General features: G+C 38.6%; 1 protein-coding gene across 2 annotated transcripts in view; it reads right to left on the bottom strand.

The window, feature by feature from the left end:
* The window catches only part of chm (CHM Rab escort protein), a 93,337-nt gene that overhangs the window by 9,051 nt on the left and 57,868 nt on the right, over window positions 1-26,418 (bottom strand). For both annotated transcript variants that reach the window (XM_067423224.1, XM_067423225.1), the window contains exons 11-13: window positions 22,821-22,884; window positions 16,416-16,512; window positions 2,536-2,646 (exon numbers count right to left, since the gene is read on the bottom strand). In XM_067423224.1, coding sequence (XP_067279325.1) covers window positions 2,536-2,646; window positions 16,416-16,512; window positions 22,821-22,884 — 272 coding nt within the window. The remainder of the gene's footprint in view (window positions 1-2,535; window positions 2,647-16,415; window positions 16,513-22,820; window positions 22,885-26,418) is intronic.

The raw sequence follows: 26,418 nt of genomic DNA, 5'->3' as shown, positions 1-26,418 counted from the left end.
ACTTTATATTTTTTATTTTATATAAAACATACATTTCACAAAAATGATTATAAAATCAAATTCATATGTCTAATCATGTTAACCATTCCAAATTTGAAGTTGATCATAAAATTGTTGTCATAAAAATGATTTTGTTTAGGTGCTGTAGCAAAAATAGCCACCAGGTGTCACCCACATTCCATTAAATTTCATTAATATATATATATATATATATATATATATATATATATATATATATATATATATATATATATATATATATATATATATATATATCTCCTGTAACAAAGTAATACATTTCTGTCCAAATATCACTTCTATCACAAACTATAGAACCTTGAGACTCGAGACATTTCTGATGATATGCGTTTTGTCAAGATTAGAAAAGGTTTTGATTATAAAGTAGCTAAAATACAGTTTGTCTTATGAAACCTGACACCGCCCACTAGGGGAGGAGCCTGCTAAAAGAATTTAGTGTACCGTTTCCATGGTAACTCAATGTCCAAATTCAAAACGGTTTTCATAGGATGAATTTTGAGTTCGTATGCTTTACCTATAACCTAGTACCTAATTTATAGGGATGTAACGATTCACTCGTTTTTTCGATGCATCGATTACAAATCCTGACGAATCCTAAGCTTCTATCTTGAAACATGTATTTATGAATCGTTTATTTCGGTCAATAATTGATTTAAAATGCTAAGAATCTAATTAATCGTGATTTGATAAAGATTCAGTGCTTTAATGTAAACATTAGACCACACTACATGTGTGAATTAATGCACTTGAGAGCAGTGTTTATGGGCGTGCATTTCCTCTCTCGCTCTAGTCACGCGCGCGTGCACCCTACCGGGAGAAGAGCCCGTACGGCCCATACAAGGACCTTCCGCTCTGTCGACGTCAAGCGCACCCACACTCGAAAAAAACTCTCCGAAACTTGTGAGAAACCGGAAGGAGTATTTTTAACACAGAAATACTCCATCAAACGTCCAACTTAGTGTTTGAAACTTTGTCTATGTTTAGGATGGGAATCCAAGTCTTTAACAGTGTAAAAAGCTCAGTATGCATGAAACAGCATTTCACCACCTACCCCCCCCCCCCCCCCCTTTAAAAATGTCCCTAAACCTAATTAGGTTAAGCTCCACCTCTTAGATCCAGAGAGGTGGAGCTGGACTAGGTCAAGCTCCACCCATTTGGCGCTGCAGTGAGCAATATTCTTAAATAATATTTGTTTATTTTACAGCGTAATACTTTATATTACAATAGTAATACTTTCCTAATAGGTTTAATATTTTTATTTAGTAATAATAATAATAAACATAAAAAATATGATATAGAATCACATTTATTTTTATAAGAAAAATTGCAATTCACTTTCATTTTCTCTAAATCATGCAACCCTTTAAAGAAGAAAAATGAGTTCCGCTTCTTCGTTTGAACACTTTTCCATTCCAACGTTCTTTTCTCAGATGGGGTTAATTGAACACATAATATGTATATTTATTTATTTACAAAACAGCCGATGTAACGTAACATTACTCAACACTGTAGTGTTGAGTAATGACTCAAAATAATTTTTTTAATTATTACATGTAATTACATTTTTTATGATAATATAAATATATTTAATGCACTACATGTTGTTGTTCATGTTGATGTCAATATGGTACAATATTATCCTATTCAATTGAATGTGATAAACGAGTTAGGTCAAATGTGACCAAAAAGTAGTACGTTATATTACTTTATGGCCCAGTTTCACAAACAGATCTTAAAATAAACTAGGATTAGGCCTTAGTTCAATTAGGACATTTAAATAACTTATATAAACGTGCCTGATGTGCATACTGAGACAAAACAATAGCACTGACATATGTTAAGATATGCCGTTGCAAGTTGCTTTCAGTTAAAACCGCTCAAACATGCAATTTAGTCTGGGACTGGTTTAAGCCTTATCTGTGAAACTGGGAATAAATGTGCAACGTAATGGATTATGTTAATAACTAAAAAATTTGTCATGTAAATTGGAATGAGTAACGGACTACCATTTGTATGTAATTTACCCAGCACTGTGTACAACCAACATAAACTAATCTTTTGTTTAAAAAAAAAATTCAGAATCTTTCCAATCTCACAATGTGATTCCACCCTTATGATCTGCCGGTAGATTGTGAGGTCGTATGTGACAGGTCGTGCTCAGATTCACTCTGAAGGAGCCAAGCAGACCCTGACAGAGCATAATGGGAATCAATGGGAGCAGCGCCTGGACCCTGCCTGCCGCCCCACCATCAATATCAATCACCGTTATCGCCAATAACGTCTCCATGTAAGCCCTTCGCTGAATGTCACAGCAATACCAGATCTTTCTTCTTTAAAGAGAGGAAGAGATGATCTCTCTTTGACATGGGCGGCAAGGTTAGTTAAATACTGTTAGCATGACGTATAGCGGATCTGTATGTGTAATCGGAGGTCGATGCGCAAAACGACTGAAGATGTTAATGGGTTTAAATGATGGGGAGTTGGGTCAGGTCTTACCTCCTGAAGGTTCTTCTCCAGGAATGGCGGGAACGTGAAACAATTGAGATACAACTGGAGCAAGATCTTCTTGAGCCGTAGCAGAGGATGAACAGGTCAAGTGGACCAAATCTGTTAAAAGAGATCACAACAGACCGTTTAGGACAGTTAAGGTGGGCATATTCTGTACATTTGGTTTCACATTGTTCAAAAAACTTTTCTTGGAAAATTCCGTTGCCATTCCTATACATGAAACACACACATTGGTACTCCCATCATTATAAGGACATTCCATATGTGTAATGGTTTTTATACTGAGCTAATGACATTTTCTAGCCCCTAACCTAAACCTACCCATCACAGAAGTTGATTTAGTATTTTGAATTATAAGGAGATTTTGGTAACACTTTAGTATGGGGAACGCATTCACTATTAACTACGACTTTTGCCTCAATAAACTCCTAATTTACTTCTTAATAATAGTTAGTAAGGTAGTTTTTGTAGCATTTAAGTTTAGGTGTTGGGTAGGATGGGGGATGTATAATAAGGTCATGCAGAATAAGGTATTAAAGGTGCACTATGCAACTTTCCGTCCACTGGAGGGCGCCTTCAAAACAAAATGCGTAGTTTGATGATGCAAAGTGTGAGCGCAGCATCTTGGGACATGTGGTCTTCACATCACAGCCGGTGGAAAATAGGCAGAAATGACGTTCATGCATGCGGTTATTAACGTTACTGTAGTGTAAAGCAGAGAAGGACCGAGTGTTGTAGACCTGAGCACAGCTGCTGGAGCGATTGTTAAACAAATACCCGTCTCGCGAACACCGGGACTTTTATTATGACGGGACGGGACACAGTCGCCGGGCACCTGCACTGATCCGCTCTTCCGGTTATGATTATGAGGTAATGCAGCTCTGTTTATCATATTACATTCATTTAAGTGTGTTGAAAATGAAGTAACGTTATGACGTTACTCCGTGCGTTCACTTGTTCACACTGCTAACAGTAAAGCGCTCCTGCCAAATAAAACCCAAAACCGAGGGTAGTCCATATATGACACAATTGACAGGCGACTTCCTCAGACGCTATGTTGAAACGTCCCGGTCCTTAGTTAACATAGCAATTTTCTCACAATTTACAAATAGTTGGAAACATTTGGGATATTGTAGGTACTCAACTGAACAAAATATATAACACCGGCCTAGTGGTTTTTGGATATATTGAGAATGTACTGAATGCCAATGGAGGCCTTTTTGAAGCCTTTCTCAGCCATCATCTTTCAACAAAAATATCTTCATTTGTGTTCCGAAGATGAACGAAGGTGTTAATACGGGGAGTAATTAATGAAATAATTTTCATTTTTGGGTGAACTAACCCTTTAACGCACCCCTATTATGCTATTTTAAAGGGTCCTACTTTTGTTTAGGAGGTCTCCTACAAAAGGTTTACATGCGTTTAAAGGGATACTTCACTGCCTTTTCATATTAAACTATGTTATTCCCTTAATTTAAAGGAGTTGATACATCCCTCTCTCGTCTCAGTGCATGCACTTAATCTCTCTGACACGCAGTGACGATCTGATAGCATTTAGCTTAGCCCACTAAATCCAGTTGATTCACTATGGTACCAAACAGAGATCAAGTTAGAAGCGACCAAACACCTCCACGTTTCCCCTATTTAAATACAGTTACACGAGTAGTTGAACGATCAAGTATGGTGACAAAATAAAACGTGGCGCGTTTCTAATCGGATTAAAAAGGAGAACTATAATGTATGGTGGAATAGCACTTCTGAGAGTACTTCGGCTAGGCGCAGTAAAAAGTCCCGGCCGAAACATCTTCCCTCACATCTCCCACATCTTGGTACTTCTAACTAGATCTCTGTTTGGTACCATAGTGAATGAACTGGGCTTAGTGGGCTAAGCTAAATGCTATCAGATCATCACTGCCCGTCAGAGAGATTAAGAGCACGCACTGAGACAAGAGAGGTATGTGTCAACTCGTTTTAGATAAGGGAATAACATAGTTTAATATGAAAAAGCAGTGAAGTAACCCTTTAAGGTAAAAAACACTTTCATTTTCTCATAATATCACCTCATTCTAAACCCCGCCTTTCCATTAGCCTACTGTGCTTTGATTGGTCAGATGGCCCAGTCAGTTGTGATTAGTCTACTACGGTCTCCAAGTGTTAGACGAGCACTAGTCTCGCGTAACCAGACCTTCAGACTGACGGCAGAAGGTCTGGACTCCATAGCAGCTTTCATTTGGTCAAGGACTGCCCAGAGGCCGTCTGACTGACATGCAAAACAACCAATCACAGATCATTTTGTTCCATGTCATGTTTAGGGGCGTGGAAATTTGACGTCGATGTCCCTACAATAATAGTCCGGTGTGTAAAAGTCTTGGACGTATTTTAAAGAGTCTACGCCATATACTTTACATACTTTTGAAAATCTAGTATTTAGTTGATCCTGGTAAGCGCTCATTGTCACATTTGTAAACACGACGGCGTTCTTCTTCTATGAGGGAATTTGGCAGCACAGCATTTGTTTCCAGGCGGACCGTTAAAGAACATGACACACATCTTGAGGACATCCGGTAGAATTCATCCAATCAGATGACAACTTCTAAAATCCTAAAGTGTCTCTAGTTAAGCGAGCCATATGCATCAGACGTTCAGCCAGCGTATTCTGAGGCTGAGACTACCCGAGCACAAACGTGAACAACTGATAAAACATTTTGTAAACCAAATTCTTGCTCCATCCTTTATCATTGCTCCTGGTAATAAGAACTGCCGGATTATACTGCCAATGGGATCATTGTAAAAATGTAACCACTGATTCTTGGGGGAACAATTTTTTTTTTATTTATATGAAACCGAACAGTGAACAAAATTCTAGGTCTAATTCTAGTTGGGAAATAATACTTTTGGGACTATTTGATAACAATATTTGCATTAATTTGTGTCGAATACATTATTAGTCCCGAAATTCTTCGCATTAGTGAACAAATACATAGATCTGCTGTTGACATTTGAAATCTCTAGTGTTCTGGTGCTAGAACTTTTGTAAACTGTGTCAAAGGTTCTAAGTTCTAATCCGCTCTCATATAGTTTTTTTTTCTTCTTCATTAAAACCAAAGATGTTCATTAATGATTTGTATGTTAAGAGCAGGGACACGTTTGTGTGCATTTAGTTTTGGATTTCACCGGAAAGAATAGAGTCTCTCTCCACAATGGCATTAAGCAAGATTGACGGGCTCGTCTGTGTGTGAAGGCTGTGGACGAGCCAAAAGAAAACGCAAACCCCGCCTACTTAACTTTTTGTCATCCTAACAACAGCATACAGATTGCTGTATAATGAAGTGCAGCAGAGCAGTGCAAGAATTTCTAATATTGGGGCGCATATGGCAATTTGGCCATTTTTAATTATTGGGGGGAGGGGGGCGGCGGACTTGTCTATGGTGGTTATGGCTCTGAGCAATATTACACATTAGAGCTGAAGATCTTTGCCCGAACCCGAAGGAACCCGACGGGACCCGACGGGTTCGGTCGGGTTCGGGCTTAATTTCTATCATTTTACACGGGCTGGGGCGGGGCTCGGGCTTGCGCGGTAAATGAGCAGTAGGTGATGCGTTATTCTTTTACCGTGAAAATGGAGGCTGAGGAGGTGAAACGGAGGCTGGCCTCTGGCGATTACATTTTGGCTGCACCGGCAAAGAAAGCAAAGTCTGAGGTGTGTAAAACGTTTGACCATGTGCATTATGAGAATAATGAGCCAGTGGGTTATGTGAAATGCAAAAGATGCAACATTCTGTTAAAGTACGACAGCAAAACGACAGGGAATTCGTCGCTGATAAGGCATGTGGATCGAAGCTGTACGACACCTGCCCAGGATCAACCTACAATCACATCGTTTGTTACAGCATCGAAACCCATACCTGCAAAGGTGAAACAAACAGTGACGGAGAAGTGTGTCAGCTTTTGCTGTAAAGACATTAGGCCTTTTAATATCGTAAGCCTATTTAGGCTAAGTGTAAAGTTAAAGATGTTACAGAAGACTTATTTTATTTCTTTGTTTCAACTTCCAGTGGCCTATATAGCTATGTAAGTCTTGAATAAATTATGTTAAAACAATGTAAAAATGACAAAAGGCAAAAGAGCTGTGTGTGTGTGTGAGTATGTGCATTTCAATAGCCTAAAGTCGGGTTGTAAACGGGTTCGGGTTTGCGAACCTGTCAATCAAAATATACTTTTTCGGTCTCGGGCCGAATTCTGTCGGGCTCGGTCCTTGTTGGGCCTAACTTTTAAGGCCCGATTACAGCTCTATTACACATTGCATGAAAGGTAATAAAGCAATTTAAAGCATAATAGAGGCCTTTTATGTGCAGTATTAAAAGCTATCGTTGCAATATTAAAAGCTATGGTTAAAATGGGTACAGTCCAAATTAAAATGTTGAAGTGGTCCCCCCCTCCCCCTCCCCAGACTCGATGCACATGCGGGTTGCCAGATTGAGGACACGCAACAGAAACAAGCATGACTGACAATGGAAGGCGACAAGCTGATCAGCGAATGTATCTGAGTATTAATATGATCCCGTTCATTGAGAATTTTAGATAGATGCCGAGGCTTTTTAGGTCGGGTAGAATCTGTGATCTCTGTCCCAGTTTGTTTGCTGGCTTCCATGGAAGCAATACACTGTTTTCCGCCAACTGGCAGCCCAGGGTGTCTAAATATTATTGGGTAAATTGGTAGAGGGTGGGATTACACAGACCAAAACAAAAACAGACATTCCGACACGGAACGCACATTTCGAAGTAAAATAACTGGCTGTATCTTTTCATTTCTCTCTCTGAGAAACAAGTATGTGAGCTTAGTTTCCTAAATCTCTGCAAACATATGATATTTTTATACTTTACTACAGTAAAAAAATACATACATAGCTTTTAAATATGTATGACAAACCGGGCTAATATCTTAATCTTAAAAGAACTACAGTAAGACTCCATGAAAGTAGCCCTGAAAGTGATCCAGAGGGGAAAAGAAGAAATTCAAAACAACAAAATCTCAATCCTCATAAAGGTCTGAGAAGTTATACTAGTGGGATGTGTGGAAATGTCCTGGGTAATCCCAAGAGTTCACGCACACCACTTCCAGGCTTATCATTACTTTTCCGTAGTTGCGGAACTTCCTGTGGTCTGTGGTGCGCGGGAGTTTGTGCGCGTGAGGATCAAAGAGAACAATTCCAGAGCAGGCAGCTCAGGGCGGCACAAAGGCTCCGTGTCACACAGTGGAGAGGCACACAGATGTAGGCATCTCCAGTGGGACAGGAGGAGCAGCTTCACTAAAGGCTCTAAAACACATGGGACACTGCAGTTTTGAAAAAGATTCTCGCCACAGCCAAAGACATTCCGGGGGGTGATTTTAAAAGTCTTGGATAGTTTAAAGTGAACACTTGCAGTACAGGTGAATTCATAATGAGTCCAGTAATTGAGCTGCATGACTAATTGTTAAAAGATCACAATCTCGATTCAAACACCCATCGACCTTATTCCTAAATGACAACGATTCTCCTGTGTCTATTAAACCTTTGAAAAAAATCACACCAGAACATTCAGAGCTGCGTTGGCATTCCTAAAGAGCTAGAGAGAGCAGATGTCATGTAAAGGTATTAAAGGTACCCTAGAATGATTTGAAACATTATGTTAAATTGTTCTCTGATATCTACATAGAGGGTAGGTGGCTTATTTAAGGGAAAAAATTGTCCAGATTAGGGCTGCACGATTTAAGGAAAATATATAATTGCAATTATTCTGGGTAAAATTGCAATTGCGATTTAAAATGCGATTATTATCTATTTTTTACAAATGAAAAGTGTGTGTGTACATAACATTTTGTGCTTATATATTAATATGACTAATAATTATTATTACTGCTAAAAATATTTTTACAAATACGAAATATTACCATTACAATAACATTTTCATAATTACAAATTAAAAAATAGAGTATATCAGAATAAATGTAAAAATATAATAATACTAATACTAATTATTATTATTTTTTTTGTAATATTTTACAGAACTTATTTTACAAAAAAAAAAAAAAAAACTGCTGGGTTACTTATTAATATGCAGACAGCCAATGACTGAAAACATCAGAAAGGTCTAAGCCTAAGGAGTTATTGTAAGAAAAATGTTATAAAATAAAAATATTATTATAAAAATCTGTGTTCGTTAATCTGTGATATAATTTCTTAAAGTCTATGTCTTTAATATGAAATATGAACCTCTTGTGCATCCACTGTGGGGGAAAAAAACTCCTGTACATTTAAGAAAAATATGAATTGTCCTATAAATTTATAATTTTTTAAGTTTATTAAGTTTTAAAATGTCTTACTTTTAAAATATTAAAATATTTAATATATACTTAAAATATTACTTTCTTATTATTTATTATTTTATGATATGATTATTTTCTTATTATTTATTACCTAAAGTTTTTATTTCATACTGAAGGCCAGAGGGCGCCCTTGAGCGGAAAAGCTACATTTGCCTCAGAGAAGTAATGACGTTCGTTTTCAGGAAAACCCTTATGGAAACAGAAGATAGAGACACTTTGATTAAACATGACGACAATAAACACGACTGCAGCAAAATATGGTGTATTTGAGTTCTTCAAGCCGTCAAGGGTATTTTAGTAATAATAAAGTATATTATAATGCAGTGCTGATTGACATAGACTTTATCACTGAATAGAATACTATAAAATAATGCATCGTCTGCCTCACTCTGTGATGAGAAGCCACATCAGCTCACAAACACTCAACTGACGATATGAAGTGAGGTAAAGCATGTTATTAAACCTTGTCTTTTGTTCAACAGGTTTATGAACGCTTCACTAGTTTGTGAAAATGTTTGACTCCTGTTGCTTTTTAAACACGTTATAAGCGACTCAAACTCGCAGTCTTTCAGACGGAGCAGTGTTACTCCTGATCACAGAGCCGCTCTTTGCTAACACACAGGGCATTTATTTATTTCATTTAAAATCGTAACCTTTGAGCTTTCATAATCGCACACAAGCCAAATCGCGATTGCAGTTCGATTTCGATTAATCGTGCAGCCCTAGTCCAGATACAGTTTTACAGGTCCATTTACGACCCTAGAAATTGTCCCTAGGATGTATTGCTCTATTTTTGCCTTATTTGGAAGGGTCATGAATATTAATGTTGAGCTCTGCTCTGATTGGCTTATTTCAGCAGCTCACAGCAGTTCAGCTCGTGAGTCCTGACAGAACACAGACCGACTGAATGACACTTTAAGCAGAACATCTCAAATGGAGATTGCTTAAATGCAGCTTACATGTTTATTGGTGTTTTCAGATCATCCGCGAGCAAGCGCTCGCGTTCGTGTGGTTGCCAGATTTCAGTCATATTAAATCCCCCAAACAGAGCTTTTCTGTGAAGAGAACCTGTATACTATCCAGTGTTTTACCTAATCATGTCCAATCTGGCAACCATATGCATGCGCGCAGACGATGGATTTAAAGGTTATATAGTTGAGTATACTCCAAAGACCCTTTTATACTAAAAGGGTTCTATAATGACAAGAAAGAACCCTTTTGGCACTTAAAAAGGGATCTATATAGAACACTGCAAAAAGAAAAGGCATTTATCACAAAGAAAAAAATGCATTTCTTATCTTAGCAAAAACTCTCTTAATTTTGAGTTATTTTTCCCCAAAATAAGACAATTACTTTTGCTTGTCTAGTTAATACTTCTTGTTTTAAGAATGTTTAGATGTTTGGACTAGAAAAAAGACAAAAATACTCAATAAGAAAAGCATTTTTTGCAGTGAACCTGTTAGGGGTTCCAACTACGTAGCGCCTTTTAAGGTTCTATATAGAACCTTTTCTTCTAAGAGTGTACTTTCACATAATTATTGTTTTTATTAATTCATTTGAATAACTTTCCAGATTTTGTTTTTCTAGCTGATGTACAATAAAAACAGCCAATCAAAACTGAAGAGCTCAAGCATTTAAAGGGGGGGTGAAATGCTGTTTCATGCATACTGATCTTTTTACACTGTTAAAGACTTGGATTCCCATCCTAAACATAGACAAAGTTTCAAAAACTAATGTTGGACGTTTGATGGAGTATTTCTGTGTCAAAAATACTCCTTCCGGTTTCTCACAAGTTTCGGAGAGTTTTTTTTGAGTATGGGTCTACTTGACGTTAATAGAACGGAAGGTCCTTATATGTGCCGTACGGGCTCTTCTCCCGGTAGGGTGCGCGCGCGCGTGACTAGAGCGAGAGAGGAAATGCACGCCCGTAAACAGTCTCTCAGGTGCAGATCCAGTCGTCCGTGAACACTTATGTCGCGCGCCGCGCTTCTCTTTATTCCTATGGGTGACGTCGAGCGACTTCAACGCTTCAGCACAGCATTCCGGGAAGGCAGCGCTGCATTTGAACCGATTTGAACGCAGAAATGACGGGAAGCTTCACAACATCGTTTCAGTCACGTCTCAAAGTGGATTTACACGCCACTGCTGTCACAGGACTTCACCAAATCATACCAAAGAAGTGTGTTTTTGACTGAGTGGTCCCAGCGATAAAGGTTCGGTCCTGCTTTGGAAGCAGCTGGTGAGTAGAACGGCTTCAAATGTCTCTGCTATTGGCTACCGTCGCATGAGTAAACATCAGTAAACGACACGATCGCGTGCTTCGTCATTCAAATGCGCTAACGGTTACTCCATTGCTGTTCTATATATAATGTTACACTACTCTGATGTGCAAAACCGTTTTGCTTGCTACCTCTAAGGTCTAGTCGCATACAATAGTCCATAAACCAAATAATGTCCTCATAAACTGCGAGTAGAGACACACAAATGTTGACAGGCCACTAAATACAGTACATACCACAGAGACGGACATCCTGTTGCTGTTTTTCTTGTTCAATTTATTTCAGCCTCAGATTTGATTCTGGATCATTATCTGTATTAGCTGAGATAGCCATGGGTTTCTCCACGCTTGTGGACGTCACCGCGTTGTTCGCGATTGTCATTCTTTAGCTCCGCTCACTCGATACGCCTCCAGCCGCTCGTTTTTTTTTCCGGAAAGACTCGGTACAGCCTATATTTCTTTTATAAATATAATACAACTAAAGACTTTTCGGAGATATGAAGGATGCAATACTACTCTATATGTACTCAAGATTTACATGAGATTAGGGCTGGGCAATAAATCGATTTTATCGATTAATTCGAGTTTGTAGTTTCATGTCGATTTTTGTGAATGAAAATCGTTTTTTTTCTTTAAAATCCGCCGACGCTCCCTCTGGGCTCCCGTAATGGCTTAGCCCTCCCCCGTGCGTTTGCCAGTGCCACAGGGATACACAAACAACAAGGATAGCGTCTAACAACAACAGTGTCATTGGTTGAACTATTAACAATACCCCGCTGCAAATTGTGTTTAGTCTGAACGGAACTGCGTTCATTTGAGCTGCGCGGACAACGAATGCAGCGCGAGCTCATACACGGGCCAATCTCGTGACAGACACGATACACTGCGCTGAAGATCCAGAGAGAGAGCGTTTAAATTCACCACAGAATTAATAACATCGCTACTGTGATCTAGTGGAAGCGTTCGGCGCAGAATTATCTGTTATGAACCACAGGTATCAGATCAAACAGAGCTAATGTGAGACAACATGAGCGTAGGTCAGGGGTTTCAGTCACAAATCACCAACATTCACCATGATTTACTGTAGTAAAACCACATGGATTTAATGTTGTTGTCATTATTTATCACAGGATTCGTACAACCTTTTGAGATTGAAATTCAAGCACTTTCCAATGGTTTCGTACACTTATTTGTACACTTACTGCACTTATTTCCAGCACTTCAAAGCTCTAAATATCCAAAATATGCTATTTTTAATGTGGTTTGTAAAAATAAACGTTTAAAGGGGTCTTGTGAAAGGAATAGTATTTTAGTTAATTGTTTTTAATGTTTAATCCATTTTGTGGCAAACAAGCATTTTTTATTAAAAAAAGATATGCAGTGCCCACCACTATAACCAGCAGAATAGCACTTATTGATGATTAGCCTTTCCACTCCCTAATATATGGAGAAAAGTACAAAGTCATCAAGTCTCATGAAAAACTAAATTACACAGAAAGCAAGTAAAGAGCTCATTTAATAATAACTGAAGCTGTCGGTCAGTTCAGTGTGAGAATATTGAAGAACAATGGTAATTTATATTTAATAATATCATTAGCATATTATTAAATAACATAACATTTAAATTGTACCTATACATTTTTGCACATTACTGTTGTTAATAAAAGTTAATTTGATCTGCATATCAATTAATAAACCTTTGATATGTATACTGTATATTGCAAAAGATATGGTGCCCATTTATACCGTGGAATGTTCTGGGTTATTCACATGCTGAAAGTTTTGCACCCCAGGTAGGCACTCTATCAAGTCGCAAATATTTTACCTAAACAAAATAAAGTTAAAACTTGTTTTGAACAATTTCTTTGTCATGCAGATTGATTTTAAGTAGGAAAAAAAAAAAAAAAAAAGAAGATTAAAATCGTAAATCGAAAAATCGGGGATTTTTTTTTTGTTGGCCATATCGCCCAGCCCTACATGAGATTGACTGAAACTGAGTGTTTCACCCCCCCTTTAAAGCGGCAGACGACAAAACTTGCGCACTTAGAATAAACAGAACAATATAGTCAGCTGGTGGGGACGCTAATATAGTTATCATTATTGTTCTTGGTGTGAACGGGCCTTATGAAGAAAGCACAAAGAATGGGGCCTATTCTGATTCTATACTGCTTTTAAAGGGTCTAAACCTAAAAAAGTGGTAAAACATTCTTTCGAAGGCCTGATTGTGTTTGTGGGGTGCACTGTAACATATGTTCATGCTTCGTTTTTAATGTCTGATGGTTTCCAGGTTCTATAAAGCCAGTCCCTCAAAAATACGCAATGGGCTCAGATTGGTTAGCTGGCCCAGGTGTGTTCTGATTCGCTAAGTTCACGTGTTTGTTGATCGATAAGTTATCACGAGCTGTGGGCGGGACGCTGCCACAATATGTTTTCAACACTGACAGGGAGTCAGAGCCTGCTGGATTTACAAAACAAGATCATCCACTTCACCTGATATATATGTTATGTGACATTACGTGAGGGAACAGGGTCGAATGGTTGTGTTAAGGGGGTCGCACACCGGACGCGAAGCTCAGCGCCGCGCAGCGCCACGTCTTTAAAATTCAAACCCATTGTTTTCAATGAGTGTACGCACACCAGTGGCGGCGTTCAGGCGGCGACTCAGGAATTTGATCAAAATTCTGCCGCGCCACAGTGCTCAATTTTCTTCTTATAGGTCTTATATAAAGGTCTTATATAAAATGTATATTATATTTCCCTCAAATCGTCAATGTATATACTGATTTCACCCTGTCCTAGAGGATACACCCATCGTGCAGCTCTTCTGTCAGAAGTCGAGCTCAAGCGTATATAATTTGCATGTCTAGTATGAGATACCCGAGACACGCCGCGGAGCTTTGCGTCCGGTGTGTGACCCCCTCTAGTTGATCGGTAAAGTTATCACGGGCTGTGGCCGTCTGAGCCGCCTTTATGTTCATTACAACACTGATGGAGCCTGCTGGATTTACAACACAAGATCATCCACTTCACCTGATATATGTAGTGTGACATTACATGAGGGGACAGGGTAGAAAATGATTGTGTTAGTTGATCAGTAGTTATCACAGGCTGTGGGCGTCCGGCCGCCGGTATATGTTTAAACACTGACAGAGATGGGGCCTGGTGGATTTACAACATAAGATCATCCACTTCTGATTGTGTAATGTCATTTGAAGTGTATGAAACCTAAAATAAACATTAAAAGACACTGAGGTCAAGTCAGTCTCACACTCACTCACAGCGGCAGTCAATGCGCTAAAGCAGATTTACATTTTTGAATTTGGCAGCTGATCACTGAACGTTTTCATCATATATGTGATCGTACGCTGCAGGGACCATTTTCCTCCGTGAAAATGTGCAGCACAGAGAGCGAGATTTAAATTTTGACCATTGATCCCTAACTCCCTAGTCCCTAGGAAGGCTGAACAAAGTGGACCTACAATCCGGACGAAAATAACTGTTTCGTCGGCATAATGGCCTCATCCCCCTTATTTAATATACTCGGAGGAGGGATTTATGTAAATATTGTAGCTGCTAATGTCAGCGAGTCAGGAGGAAAAGTCTGTAGTTCCCTACCGGCCGCTTGCTGTAGCCCTTAGAAATTGATTTCTTTAAAAGCAAATATCTCCCTTTACTTTAAACTCTGAACGTTGTAACATTTGCAGATGTCGTTTATGCTTAAACAGCAACATTACACAGTTAGAAAAGTGAAATCGTGCTTTACCACCCCTTTAAAGGTTTTTAAATGTTAAAATACTTAGATACAGCGTATCTATCTATCACTATACCGTCCATGTCCAGAAAGGGAATAAAAACATCATCAAAGTAGTCCATACGTGACATCAGTTAGTTAATTAGAATCTCTTGAAGCATCGAAAATACATTTTGGTCCAAAAAAATAACAAAAACTACGACTTTATACAGCATTGTCTTCACTTCCGCGTTTGTTTTGAAACTTCAAATAAAGATTCAAACGGTCATGAATCATCTTATTTTTAGAATGGGTGACAATTCAGAAACAAGCTCGAAGTGGTTGACCAATCACAACACATTGGTCCAGCTGACCAATCAGAGCATATTGCAGAAGGTTGATATTCATAGACACAGGAACTTAACTGTGTTGCAGACAGACTGGGAAGTGAAAATATATGTGGAAAAACGAATTTGTTTGATTTTGTTTTGTTTGTTGTAACATTTAAGCATGAAAACCTATTCTAGTAGATTTCAAAAACAAAAATCGAGACTTTGAAAGAGATCCCCTTTAAAACATACCAACAATCTAATGTGAAGACGCTGAATCTGGGGTCGAGTTTGAAACATGACTATCAGGGATATCTGCTTGTTCAACCGTATTTTTTTTGCAACTCAGTTTGGTGCCGCAAATGGCTTAAAATTGCACACTTCACCTTCAAAGTCTACAATCAGTGGTCTTGGTGTTGCTTGGAGCCCTTGAAAGCACATCCAACATACCCAGCAGCGTAAGTAAAACAGTCTTGTCATAAGTGGATAACGATAAATAAAGACCATCTTCTCCTGTGAACGCATGTCTGTCACGGTCATCATCATCCGCTGATTGCGAAGGATGCTTTCGGGTAGAAGTGCATTACTTAAAGAGGAACGACTATGATCCATCTCCCGGTGAGATCGGGCTATAGCAAAGCAAACGATAGCTCTGATCCAGCTTCCTGTCATTTCCCCTGAACTCAATTCCCAGAGAGAGGAAGTGGAGTTCCGCTGATTAAGCTTTTCATTCCCCCATGAGGACGGAGTCAGTCACTGAGGCCTGCGCCAAGACCGCTCCACCATCTCCACCTGATCTACCCCTTCACGATGATTGATAGCAAAATGGGGGCCGGTGTAACAAACACAATAACTTTCATAAATAACAATTGAGTTAATGATGGAGTCATCGCTGAGGTGGGCGGTGAACTGAGTGTTTTGAAGGACAGTTTTGACATTTGGCTGTTTTTAAAGACCATCAATGTGCATCATTGTGAAGATCTTGGAAGATCACTAATACTGGTTTTGTAAAACAGTACACAAAAAGAAGCATATATAGACAGTACCGGTCAAAAGTTGAATTTTTTTAGACCTAGGCTGCATTTAATTGATCAAATTAATTTTTTGGGAAACCATGAAAATATTTGAAGAGTGTGGTGCGATTGTGGTGGATGTGTAACTCACAGGTGCCAGGCATGCAGGTCATGGAGGAGGAACAGAGCTCCACCATCCTCACAGCTGGTGCAGAAGACTCCAGAGGAGGAATCGTCACCAATGAGATCTGCCATTAAAACAGGAAACACACTACTTACATTAGGGGTGTTCAGTCCTGCTCCTGGAGTGCCCCTGTCCCACAAAATGTAGCTCCAACCCCAGTTAAACACACCTGAACCAGCTAATCAAAGTCTTAAAGTGCCCCTATTATGTTTTTTTTAAATGACCTTTCATGTAGTGTGTAACAGTCCTAAGTGAATGAAAACAATTGGCAAAATTTTAAATCTGAAAGTGCACCGTATATAAAGTTAAGAGTCGACTCTGAGTCAATTAAACAAATCGTTTTTCAAACGAATCGCAAGTCCTTTCATTGTGACATCAAGACGAAACATTAGCATATTGTCAGTCCACTTATTGCGTGCGCAGACACCAGGAAGAACTTGAACCGCCTCAAACACTCTACAATGTGTTTATTGTGTTTCATATTGTGTAGGTATCTGGCTAACTCACGTTATTACTGTCTTACTGAAATATTACTGTAAATCAGCTGTGGGCTGCAGTATTACCTAAAACTGTCTAATCTGTCTATTAATGCCGATTGTATGTAATTTTTACTACTTTTAGTAAAGATAAAGGATGGAGCGAGATGTGCACTGCAATAAATTGGAAACACACACACAGGTTTGTTGATAGACGCACACTCGTTATTGCTAATGGTAATGAATTACAGTTGAAACATCTCATAATGTACCTCAAACTGAGTAGCATCACTGAGAAACGTCCTGCTCAAGCTTCAGGCTGAAAACCTAGTTGTTCCAATGTTTTATCATCGATTCGGACTTGCGCTGGGATTGATATAAAATCAACATTCTCGTTACTGTTTTTACAGTTTATACTATTGCTGAGCATTAGGAAACCTCCAGACGGAGATGGAGTAAAGTTATGGTAATGAGCGTTTTTTCCGAAATACACGCTGTACACGGTAGACCAATCACAACAGACTTGGCCATCTGACCAATCAGAGCAGAGTAGGCTTGTGGAAAGGAGGGATTTAATGAGACTGATTCATCCATCGAGTCGTTTTAGAATCACTGAACATTGTGGTGATGTAAAATGCATATTATGGGAAAATGAAACTTTTTTGACCTTTGATACATGTAAACCTGTTGTTGGAGACCTCCAAAACTAAATTAGGAAACTTAAAAATAGCATAATATGAGCACTTTAATTGGCTTACTAGAAACTTGCAGGCAGGTGTGTTGAGATAATTTGGAGCTAAACTTTACAGGAAAGTAGCCCTCCAGGACCAAGTCCGGACACTGCTCACTTACATCTTACAGTTTACACAAAATATACACTATATTGCCAAAAGTACTGAGACTTGTTCCAATCACTTCTGTGGACACGTGTATAAAATCAAGCACCTAGGCATGCAGACTGCTTCTACAAACATTTGAGAAAGAAGGACTCAAGAACTGAGCTCAGTAAATTAAAGAGAGGTACTGTGATAGGTTGCCACTTATGCAAATAAAAAGTCCAATTATCACAACTACGTTAGCCATATTCTGATCGTTGAAGTAACCCTTTAATGCTAAATCACTGAAGTAATCCTTTAATTATCTAACTTTTTAAAGACTGTAGTCAAAAACTAGCAGCAGCTTGCTTGCCAACATATTAGCCCCAAAGTTCTGTTTTATTTTTCCTGTATCTGAGTCGGAGAATTTCACTCTGAGTGTGGGGTGGAGATGGCGGCAGCTCTCACAAACACTGCCGCGTGATTGAGAGCTACCGGCTACATTACTCCACCCTGCTCAACGACAGCACTGTGCTTGGAGACACAGAAAGCTAAGCACCCTCAAATGCAAGCAAAAGCACCCTCAGCTGATATACTGTAATAATATACTGAAAAAAAAGATTGGGTAGATTTGCACATTTGAGTTTGTGCTCTGGAGATCACATATGCATCTATTTACAATGTGTTTTTGCAGTGGTGAGTGAAGCCAATCCCAGATATAGTTGTGATCTCTTGAACGCGATCAGAATCTCACAGCTCAAAGCGGCAGATTTTATTCAGTGCTCAGTTAATGCAGGCTCGCAAAACTCGAGGCTATACAGTCTATAAAATCCATTGAATAAAACTATTGATTTTCATGCTGCTAAGAGAACCGACGGCTAACTGCATGCTGCAAAGTTTCGGAAGTGACATCTAAATATGAAATGCAAGAGACAGAAATATCCTCCTAAGACCCAGAATAGAGGTTTTGCCTCTGTAGAGGACATTATATTTTAGTGAATTTCTCTGACAACATACAGTTAAGTCTGGATATTCTTATGAAATATGAAATTCCTTTTTATTACATATCTTTTTACATTACATATTGTCCCAAAAATACATTACTATGCAAATTAGATATAGTGTTTAGATGCATTGCATAGAATGGGAATGGCATTTATGGCCATGTTTATCATTAATTGTTCTGGCGTGCAGTGCACAAAATTAAGATTTAAGAGATGGTCAGATTCAAGTCAAGTCAGTGTTCAATTAATGATGATGAAGTTTAGAAATGTTGTGCATCCACTTATTACTAGTGTGACATTTTAACATGCAAATGAAGGGGAAAACAAAGATATCAGCGCTAGAAGTCGGCAGCACATATCGGCCATTGGCTGACCCTGACATCGGCATCGGCTAAAGAAAAAACAATATTGGTCGATCTCTAGACCCTATAAAAAAATTGGTGAAAAAAAGCCCTTGGTTACCTTGTTTCAAGCCATTCTAGCGTGGTACAGAAAGCCTGCAGGAAGACTCAGCTCAATTTGCAGCAGTTCTTCTCATTAATATTCAACGAGCTAAGCTGCTTGACTCTGATTGGCTAAAAATTAGCCAATGCTGCAAAATCACATCTTTTATATTATATATATATATATATATATATATATATATATATATATATATATATATATATATATATATATATATATATATATATATATATATGACGTTCAGCCATCCTTGCTGTATACGAAAACCGTCACTTAAGCCGGGTGCACACTGTACGATTTTGGCCTTCTGAGACAAATTTAGCAAATCCTAAAAGATTCCTCTGATCCTAGGCTAAAATCTGACGTCTTTGGTTGTTAGTTTGACATGTTCACCGGCAGCCGATTAATGAGCGCTGCGATCAAATTTTACCTCAGACGAAATTCTGGCAGTGTCAGAAGATTTGGCACACAGTCCTGCAGTGTGACTTCTCCTACGATGACCCATTTTTCAAGACATATGACCAAAACGAGTGCTAGAGATTTCTTTGTAGCCACCATTTCAGTCCAGCGTGTAATGCAGCTCACTGTTACCAAATGCGTCATTCATTGATGATATAAAGCTCCGGACGAGTTTTCTTGTGCGCGTCCGTTTTTAGCGCGCCTTCACCATCGTGCAGTCTGACATTAATGCCAACTGAGATCTTACAGTGTGACATGGCTTACATCGGGGATCATGTTCGTACAGTCTGACAAGGGACATTCGCAAAGGATTTTGAAAAATCACAGTGTGCAGGACCCATAAAGCTAGACAAATTATGTGGGTGCGGTCTCAACTGGGTGGGCTCATGAATAGTAATGAGCTCAGGCAACAGTACTTCCGACTGACCAGCTTTTGTAATCGCCCTGATTTCTTTGCTTATTTCTTTTCAGTGGGCAGAGGATGCAGCCGTTCATTTTCACATTCACCACATAACACAAACACGTATAGACCTAACATATTTAAAGGCCACCTTTACATTTGGTGGAGGGGGGATTACGGTGTGGGTTTGTTTTTCAGCGGTTAGCCTTGGCCCCTTAATTCCAGTGAAAAGAACTCTTAAAATGTTAGTTCACCCAAAAATGAAACTGATGTCATTAATGACTCACCCTAATGTCGTTCCACACCCGTAAGACCTTCATTCATCATCGAAACACAATTTAAGATATTTTATATTTTAGTCCCAGAGCATATGCAGTCAATGCCCACTTCACTGTCCATGTCCAGAAAGGGAATAAAAACATCATCAAAGTAGTCCATATGTGACATCAGTTAGTTCATTAGAATCTCTTGAAGGATCGAAAATAAATTTTGGTCCAAAAATATCAAAAACTACGATTTTGTTCAGCATTGTCTTCTCCTCCATGTGTCTCCAAAAAGAATCAAACGGTTCATGAATCAGTGAATCGATCAATGATTCGGGTTGCCAATGACACGTGATTTCAGCAGTTTGGCAGTTTGAAGCGAACCGAACTGCTGAAATCACGTGACATTGGCGACCCGAATAAAATCGTAGTTTTTGATATTTTTGGACCAAAATGTATTTTCGATGCTTCAAGAGACTCTAATCAACCAACTGATGTCACATATGGACTACTTTGATGATGTTTGAATTAGCTTTCTGGACATGGACAGTGAAGTGGGCATTGACTGCATATGCTCTGGGACTAAAATATAAAATATCTTAAACTGTGTTTCGATGATGAACGAAGGTCTTGCGGGTGTGGAACGACATTAGGGTGAGTCATTAATGACATCAATTTCATTTTTGGGTGAACTAACCCTTTAATGCTTCAGCATACCAAGACATTTTGGACAATTTCATGCTCCCAACTTTGTGAGAATAGTTTGGAAATTCCCCCTATCTCTTTCCAACATGACTGTGCACCAGTGCACAAAGCAAGATCCATAAAGACATGGATGAGTGAGTTTGGAGTGGAGGAACTTGACTGACCAGTCCTGACCTTAACCCAATATAACACATTTGGGATGAAATAGAGTGGAGACTGCGAGCCAGGCCTTCTCATCCAACATCAGTGCCTGACCTCACAAATGTGCTTGTAGAAGAATGGTCAAAAGTTCCCATAAACACACTCCAAAACCTTGTGGAAAGCCTTCCCAGAAGAGTTTGAAGTGTTATAGTTGCAAAGGGTGGGACAACTCCAAATGAAACCCTACAGATTAAGAATGGGATGCATTTAAGTTTATGTGCATGTTAAGGCAGACGTCACACAACTTTTGGCAATATAGTGTTTATGACTGACACATCGTTTACCAATTCACTCTTGCACTACATACATGGTGCATAATCTATAGCAAATGAAATTAAGAAATGTCAGCACAAAAAAAGGTGTCTTACCCACGTTGTGAGCTTGTCAAGTAAATAAATGGCCAAGTATGTAAACTTGGAGGATAATGCAGAAATGTCAGAGCTAAAACCTATTAGCTATCCTGTGTAACTGGACTTGTTATTTCAATCCAGACAATATTTTTATACAGTCCTTGTGTTAAACTATGTTAAAACTGCTTTTTAGGGCAACAAGACAACTGAGTAGACAAAAAAAACTGTTAAAGAAAGAGACAATGCTCGTTTGGCGACTGTCATTCCAAAGGATGAGCGGCTAATTAAAACCAGCCTGAATATTTAATTACGTTTTGTCACACACAGTCATGTAATATTCCATTTCCACACCATGTCAAGACACTGATATTAATTTCTGTTCGCCGAGGCTAATGAGCATAAATTACACCCACTTTTCCTTCCTCTCCTGATCTGCTTTGAATATTCAAGCATGAATTCCTGATGGAGAGCAAATTGGGCTGAGATTCAGAATGTATGCTGACCACTCTGTTTCCTTTTCCTGTACTCTGGTGGACAGCACTTAAATTAGCCTTAGAGGAATGCTTGCACATCACCGTCCACTCTCGCATCGGGAATTTCTTTTTTATCCAATTCTAAACCAGGAACAGCAAACAGAATTACTGTCCTTTCATTGAACTGGTTATTTTTTCCTCTCATAATTCACTTTAGAATGTTACGCTCAAGAACGGGATGTCAAAACTATTGTAACGATCCCACAAATCGGCTCTGATGTTTTGTTGCTTCTATGCCTGCCGAATCTTGGACGTGTCCCAAGAATCCATCCAAATGTGATATGCAGTATAAAAAAGATGTAATGCAATACAAGTTGAAAAGCAAAAGTGCAAGCCTGGCAAGAAACGTGCCACAGACACAAACACACACAGCAGAGATGGGTCAATGCCCTTTAAATGTGCATGTGGATATGCAAGAGGGAAAGAATGAAAAAGGAAGGAAAGGAGGAGGGAAGGAAGCAAGGAAGAAAGATAGAAATAAGGAAGGAAAGAAAGAAAAGGTTTTTTTGTCTTTTATTCCGTGGCTTCCACAGATTTTCTGCTACCAGGTAGCCTCCTCTCACAAATAAACGTCAATGCTGTTTGCAAACACAAAATAGGTCTATAGTAACTAACTACATGAAGTAACATGTAACTACGTCACCTTAAATAGTGTTACCGAACAAAAATGACTGTAGACAAGCAAGCAAGCAAGAACGCACCTGTTGATCAGACTCTGAAGGCAGCACAGATCTGTCTGTGATGAGCACTGCTCGAGATATCTGCCTGTGAGAGTGGGGAAACAGGATCACAAATCAAACCCTTAAAAAAGAAGAATCATTACAGACAGAGCACATATAAAGGAGATTATCTGAAAAGGAAAATTCCAAATGACCCTAAAATCATATTTTGCCATTTCAATTCACAGTAATTGCAAGGAACAGTTCACCCAAAAGTACAAATTTTGACATAATTTACTCATTTCCAAACCTGTATGACTTTTTTCTTTCATTTTGCAGCTGTTCTTTTCAAAACAATAATAGCACAGAATGACCTAATGTTATTCATGCTTCAGTATATACAAACTTGGCACAAAGTCTTTGGTTTGAGAAACTCACAGCACACTGGGGCTTCGGCATCACTGTCATCAAACTTGGCAAAAGTTTGAATATGAGAAATATGTAGGACATATTAAGAGTTTGAAGGTGTGAGAAGGGTCCCACTGCATGGGTCTCACTTTATATTAGGTGGCCATAACTATGTATAACCATAACTATGGGTGAGTTTAAGGGTAAAGTTAGGGTCAGGTGTGGTGGTATGGGTGAGTTTAAGGGTAAAGTTAGGGTCAGGTGTGGTGGTATGGGTGAGTTTAAGGGTAAAGTTAGGGTCAGGTGAGGTGGTATGGTTGAGTTTAAGGGTAAAGTTAGGGTCAGGTGTGGTGGTATGGGTAAGTTTAAGGGTAAAGTTAGGGACAGGTGTGGTGGTATGGGTGAGTTTAAGGGTAAAGTTAGGGTCAGGTGTGGTGGTATGGGTGAGTTTAAGGGTAAAGGTAGGGACAGGTGTGGTGGGATGTGTGAGTTTAAGGGTAGAGTTAGGGACAGGTGTGGACATACAGACGGTAGAGTCAGAATTTGGCGTAAACAGAATGAGGACATGGATCCATCATGCCTTTTTTTATCACTGTGCAGGCTGCTGGTGGTTGTGTAATGGTGTGTGCAGGATTTTTTTCTTGGCACACTTTAGGCCCCTTAGTGCCAATTTAATAAAGGGATGGACATGGTCAGAAACAATGCTCAGGTAGGCCGTGGCAATGCCACGGCCTACCTGAGCATTGTTTCTGACCATGTCCATCCCTTTATGACCATGTACCCATCCTTTGATGGCTACGTCCAGCAGGATAATGCACCATGTCACAAAGCTTGAATCATTTCAAATTGGTTTCTTGAACATGAAAATTAGTTCACTGTACTAAAATGGCCCCCACAGTCACCCGATCTCAACCCAATAGAGCATCTCTGGGATGTGGTAGAATGGGAGCTTCGTGCCCTGGATGTGCATCCCACAAATCTTTATCAACTGCAAGATGCTATCCTATCAATATGGACCAACATTTCTAAAGAATGCTTTCAGCACCTTTACGAATCAATGCCACGTAAAAGTAATGCAGTTCTGAATGAGCTGCCGGTTTCAAATTTTCAAGTTGCGAATAATTGCTGAAGCTTTTATCATGGTATTATCACGATACTAAAATACGTTGCAAAAAAGTTGTCATACTATAACAGGTTTAATAATTTTCTCATAACAAAAAATGTAAATACAGTAAGGCGATACACATACATGGATAAAGTAAACAAAAAAATTAAACAGATTAAAGTGCAAAAGAATGATAAAGAACAATAGGTAACACTTTACAATAAGGCCTCACTAGTTAATGCATTAACATTAACAGAGCGAATAGATACATTTTTCAGAAGTTATTATATATCATTGATGCATTAGTTAAAAAAAGCAACTGTTAGTGTTAGATTATTGTTAGTCCATTAAACAATACAGTTACAACTTTTGCTTTTAATAATGTGTCATTAAATGCTGAAATTTACATTTAACTAAGATGCTTCTAAATGCTTTAGAAATATTTTTCATTGTCTGTTTGTTAATGAATGAACTAAAGATAAATAATTGAGCCTTATTGTAAAGTGACTGAACAACAAAGAATCAGAACACATTCAAACAATATCTAGGGCATGTAATTTAGTCCAGATCAAAATATAAAATGTTTAAGTTTGAAAATGAAAAGCCTCAAGTCTTTAAGTATTAAGTAATTGGTGATGTAATGCGTACCGTAGCTAATACAGAAAACTGAATGGCTGTGTGTTTAGTAGCGCGAGTGTTTTGTTTACAAGGATTGTCGGGCAAACGGCTGCCTTTCTGCTGTTCCATACATAAACAGTAAAAGAAATAGACAGAGCTATCCCATAGACTTCAATGGCGGAAAATTAAGTCAATTAGAAGCCCTCACTTCCTGATGGCTGAGCGAACTGCGCAGGCTCAGACTGAGCTTGACGACGTAGATGTGACGTGAGCAACCTGTCTGACAGTTGTAAGTCTTCTAGTAGTTGTGGAAAGTGAAAGCTGAATAACGTTTTAATGTTTTGTCTCGTTGCTTTTGGCTCACTATGGGCTTCTCCCCATTCTTCCCCCTTGACTTTATTGGACTTTATGTTTCTGCGTCCCCCCGACTGTCTCGTAGACAGTAACAGATTGCTACCGAGCATCTCCTCCTGTCTATACGGTAATTTCTCAACTGTGCGACAGAGTCGCGTTGGTTATGACGCAATCGTTAGCCTATTTTTTACAAAAATAACTTCTACGGGGCGAGAGTGTATGATACAAGGTAATGAAGCCTTTTATATATTCTCATGTTTCTTTATAAATAAACAATGGACTAGGCATGTGCCGATTTTCGGTAATTCGATTTATCACAATAATGAATATGCACGATACTGTTATCGTGGGCACTTCAAAATATCGTAAATAATAATTTATTAACAATTATAAAAAAAATTATAATGCACTCAAGAATACTTTACCCATCAACCATATAAATGCTCAACACCGCTGTATTCTGCGTCAAAGGGACACGCGCTCAGGTGTAAATGAGAAGCACATGAACGAGTGAAGGAGACGCGCTGCTGAAGTGCCGCTCAGTGACAGCAGAGGGCGCTGATGAACTGCAGAATGCAGCGGTTACCCCGGAAACCCCGCAAACAAACAAAAAAACGCACTAGTGACGTTTTTAAAAACATTAAAAATGCCATTCGTTTTTGGTAATCTCATCACAGCACCAAATACTTAATACTTAAAGACTTAATAGGCTATTTATTTTCAAACTTAAACATTTTTATGTTTTAATCTGGACTACAACATGCCCTAATTATTAGAATTTTTTTGGATTATTTGTCCAAAAGACATACGACTTCATTAGTTAACATGTTAATTTATTATTAACAAACTGACAATAAAAAATACTTATAAAGAATTAATTATTCTAAGTAATGTTAATTTCTTAGTTACTGTTTAATAACAAAATAACCTTTTTAATGGACCTAAGATAAAACTAACAATGATCAGTATTTCTTATTTAACATTACCAAAAACATTATACTTTCTGTACCAAATGTAACTATTGCTCAATCTTAGTTAATGCATTAAATAATGAGACGTTATATTAATTTGTTACCTGATGTCCTTTATAGCCTAATTCTTTTGCACTTTAATCTGTTTACTCTGTTTGAAAATTGTACTTTTACAGCTCTGGAA

This window comes from Pseudorasbora parva, chromosome 18 (genome assembly GCF_024679245.1).
Source record: "Pseudorasbora parva isolate DD20220531a chromosome 18, ASM2467924v1, whole genome shotgun sequence".
Taxonomy (NCBI): Eukaryota; Metazoa; Chordata; class Actinopteri; order Cypriniformes; family Gobionidae; genus Pseudorasbora; species Pseudorasbora parva.
This window is presented reverse-complemented; position numbering and strand designations above follow the sequence as displayed.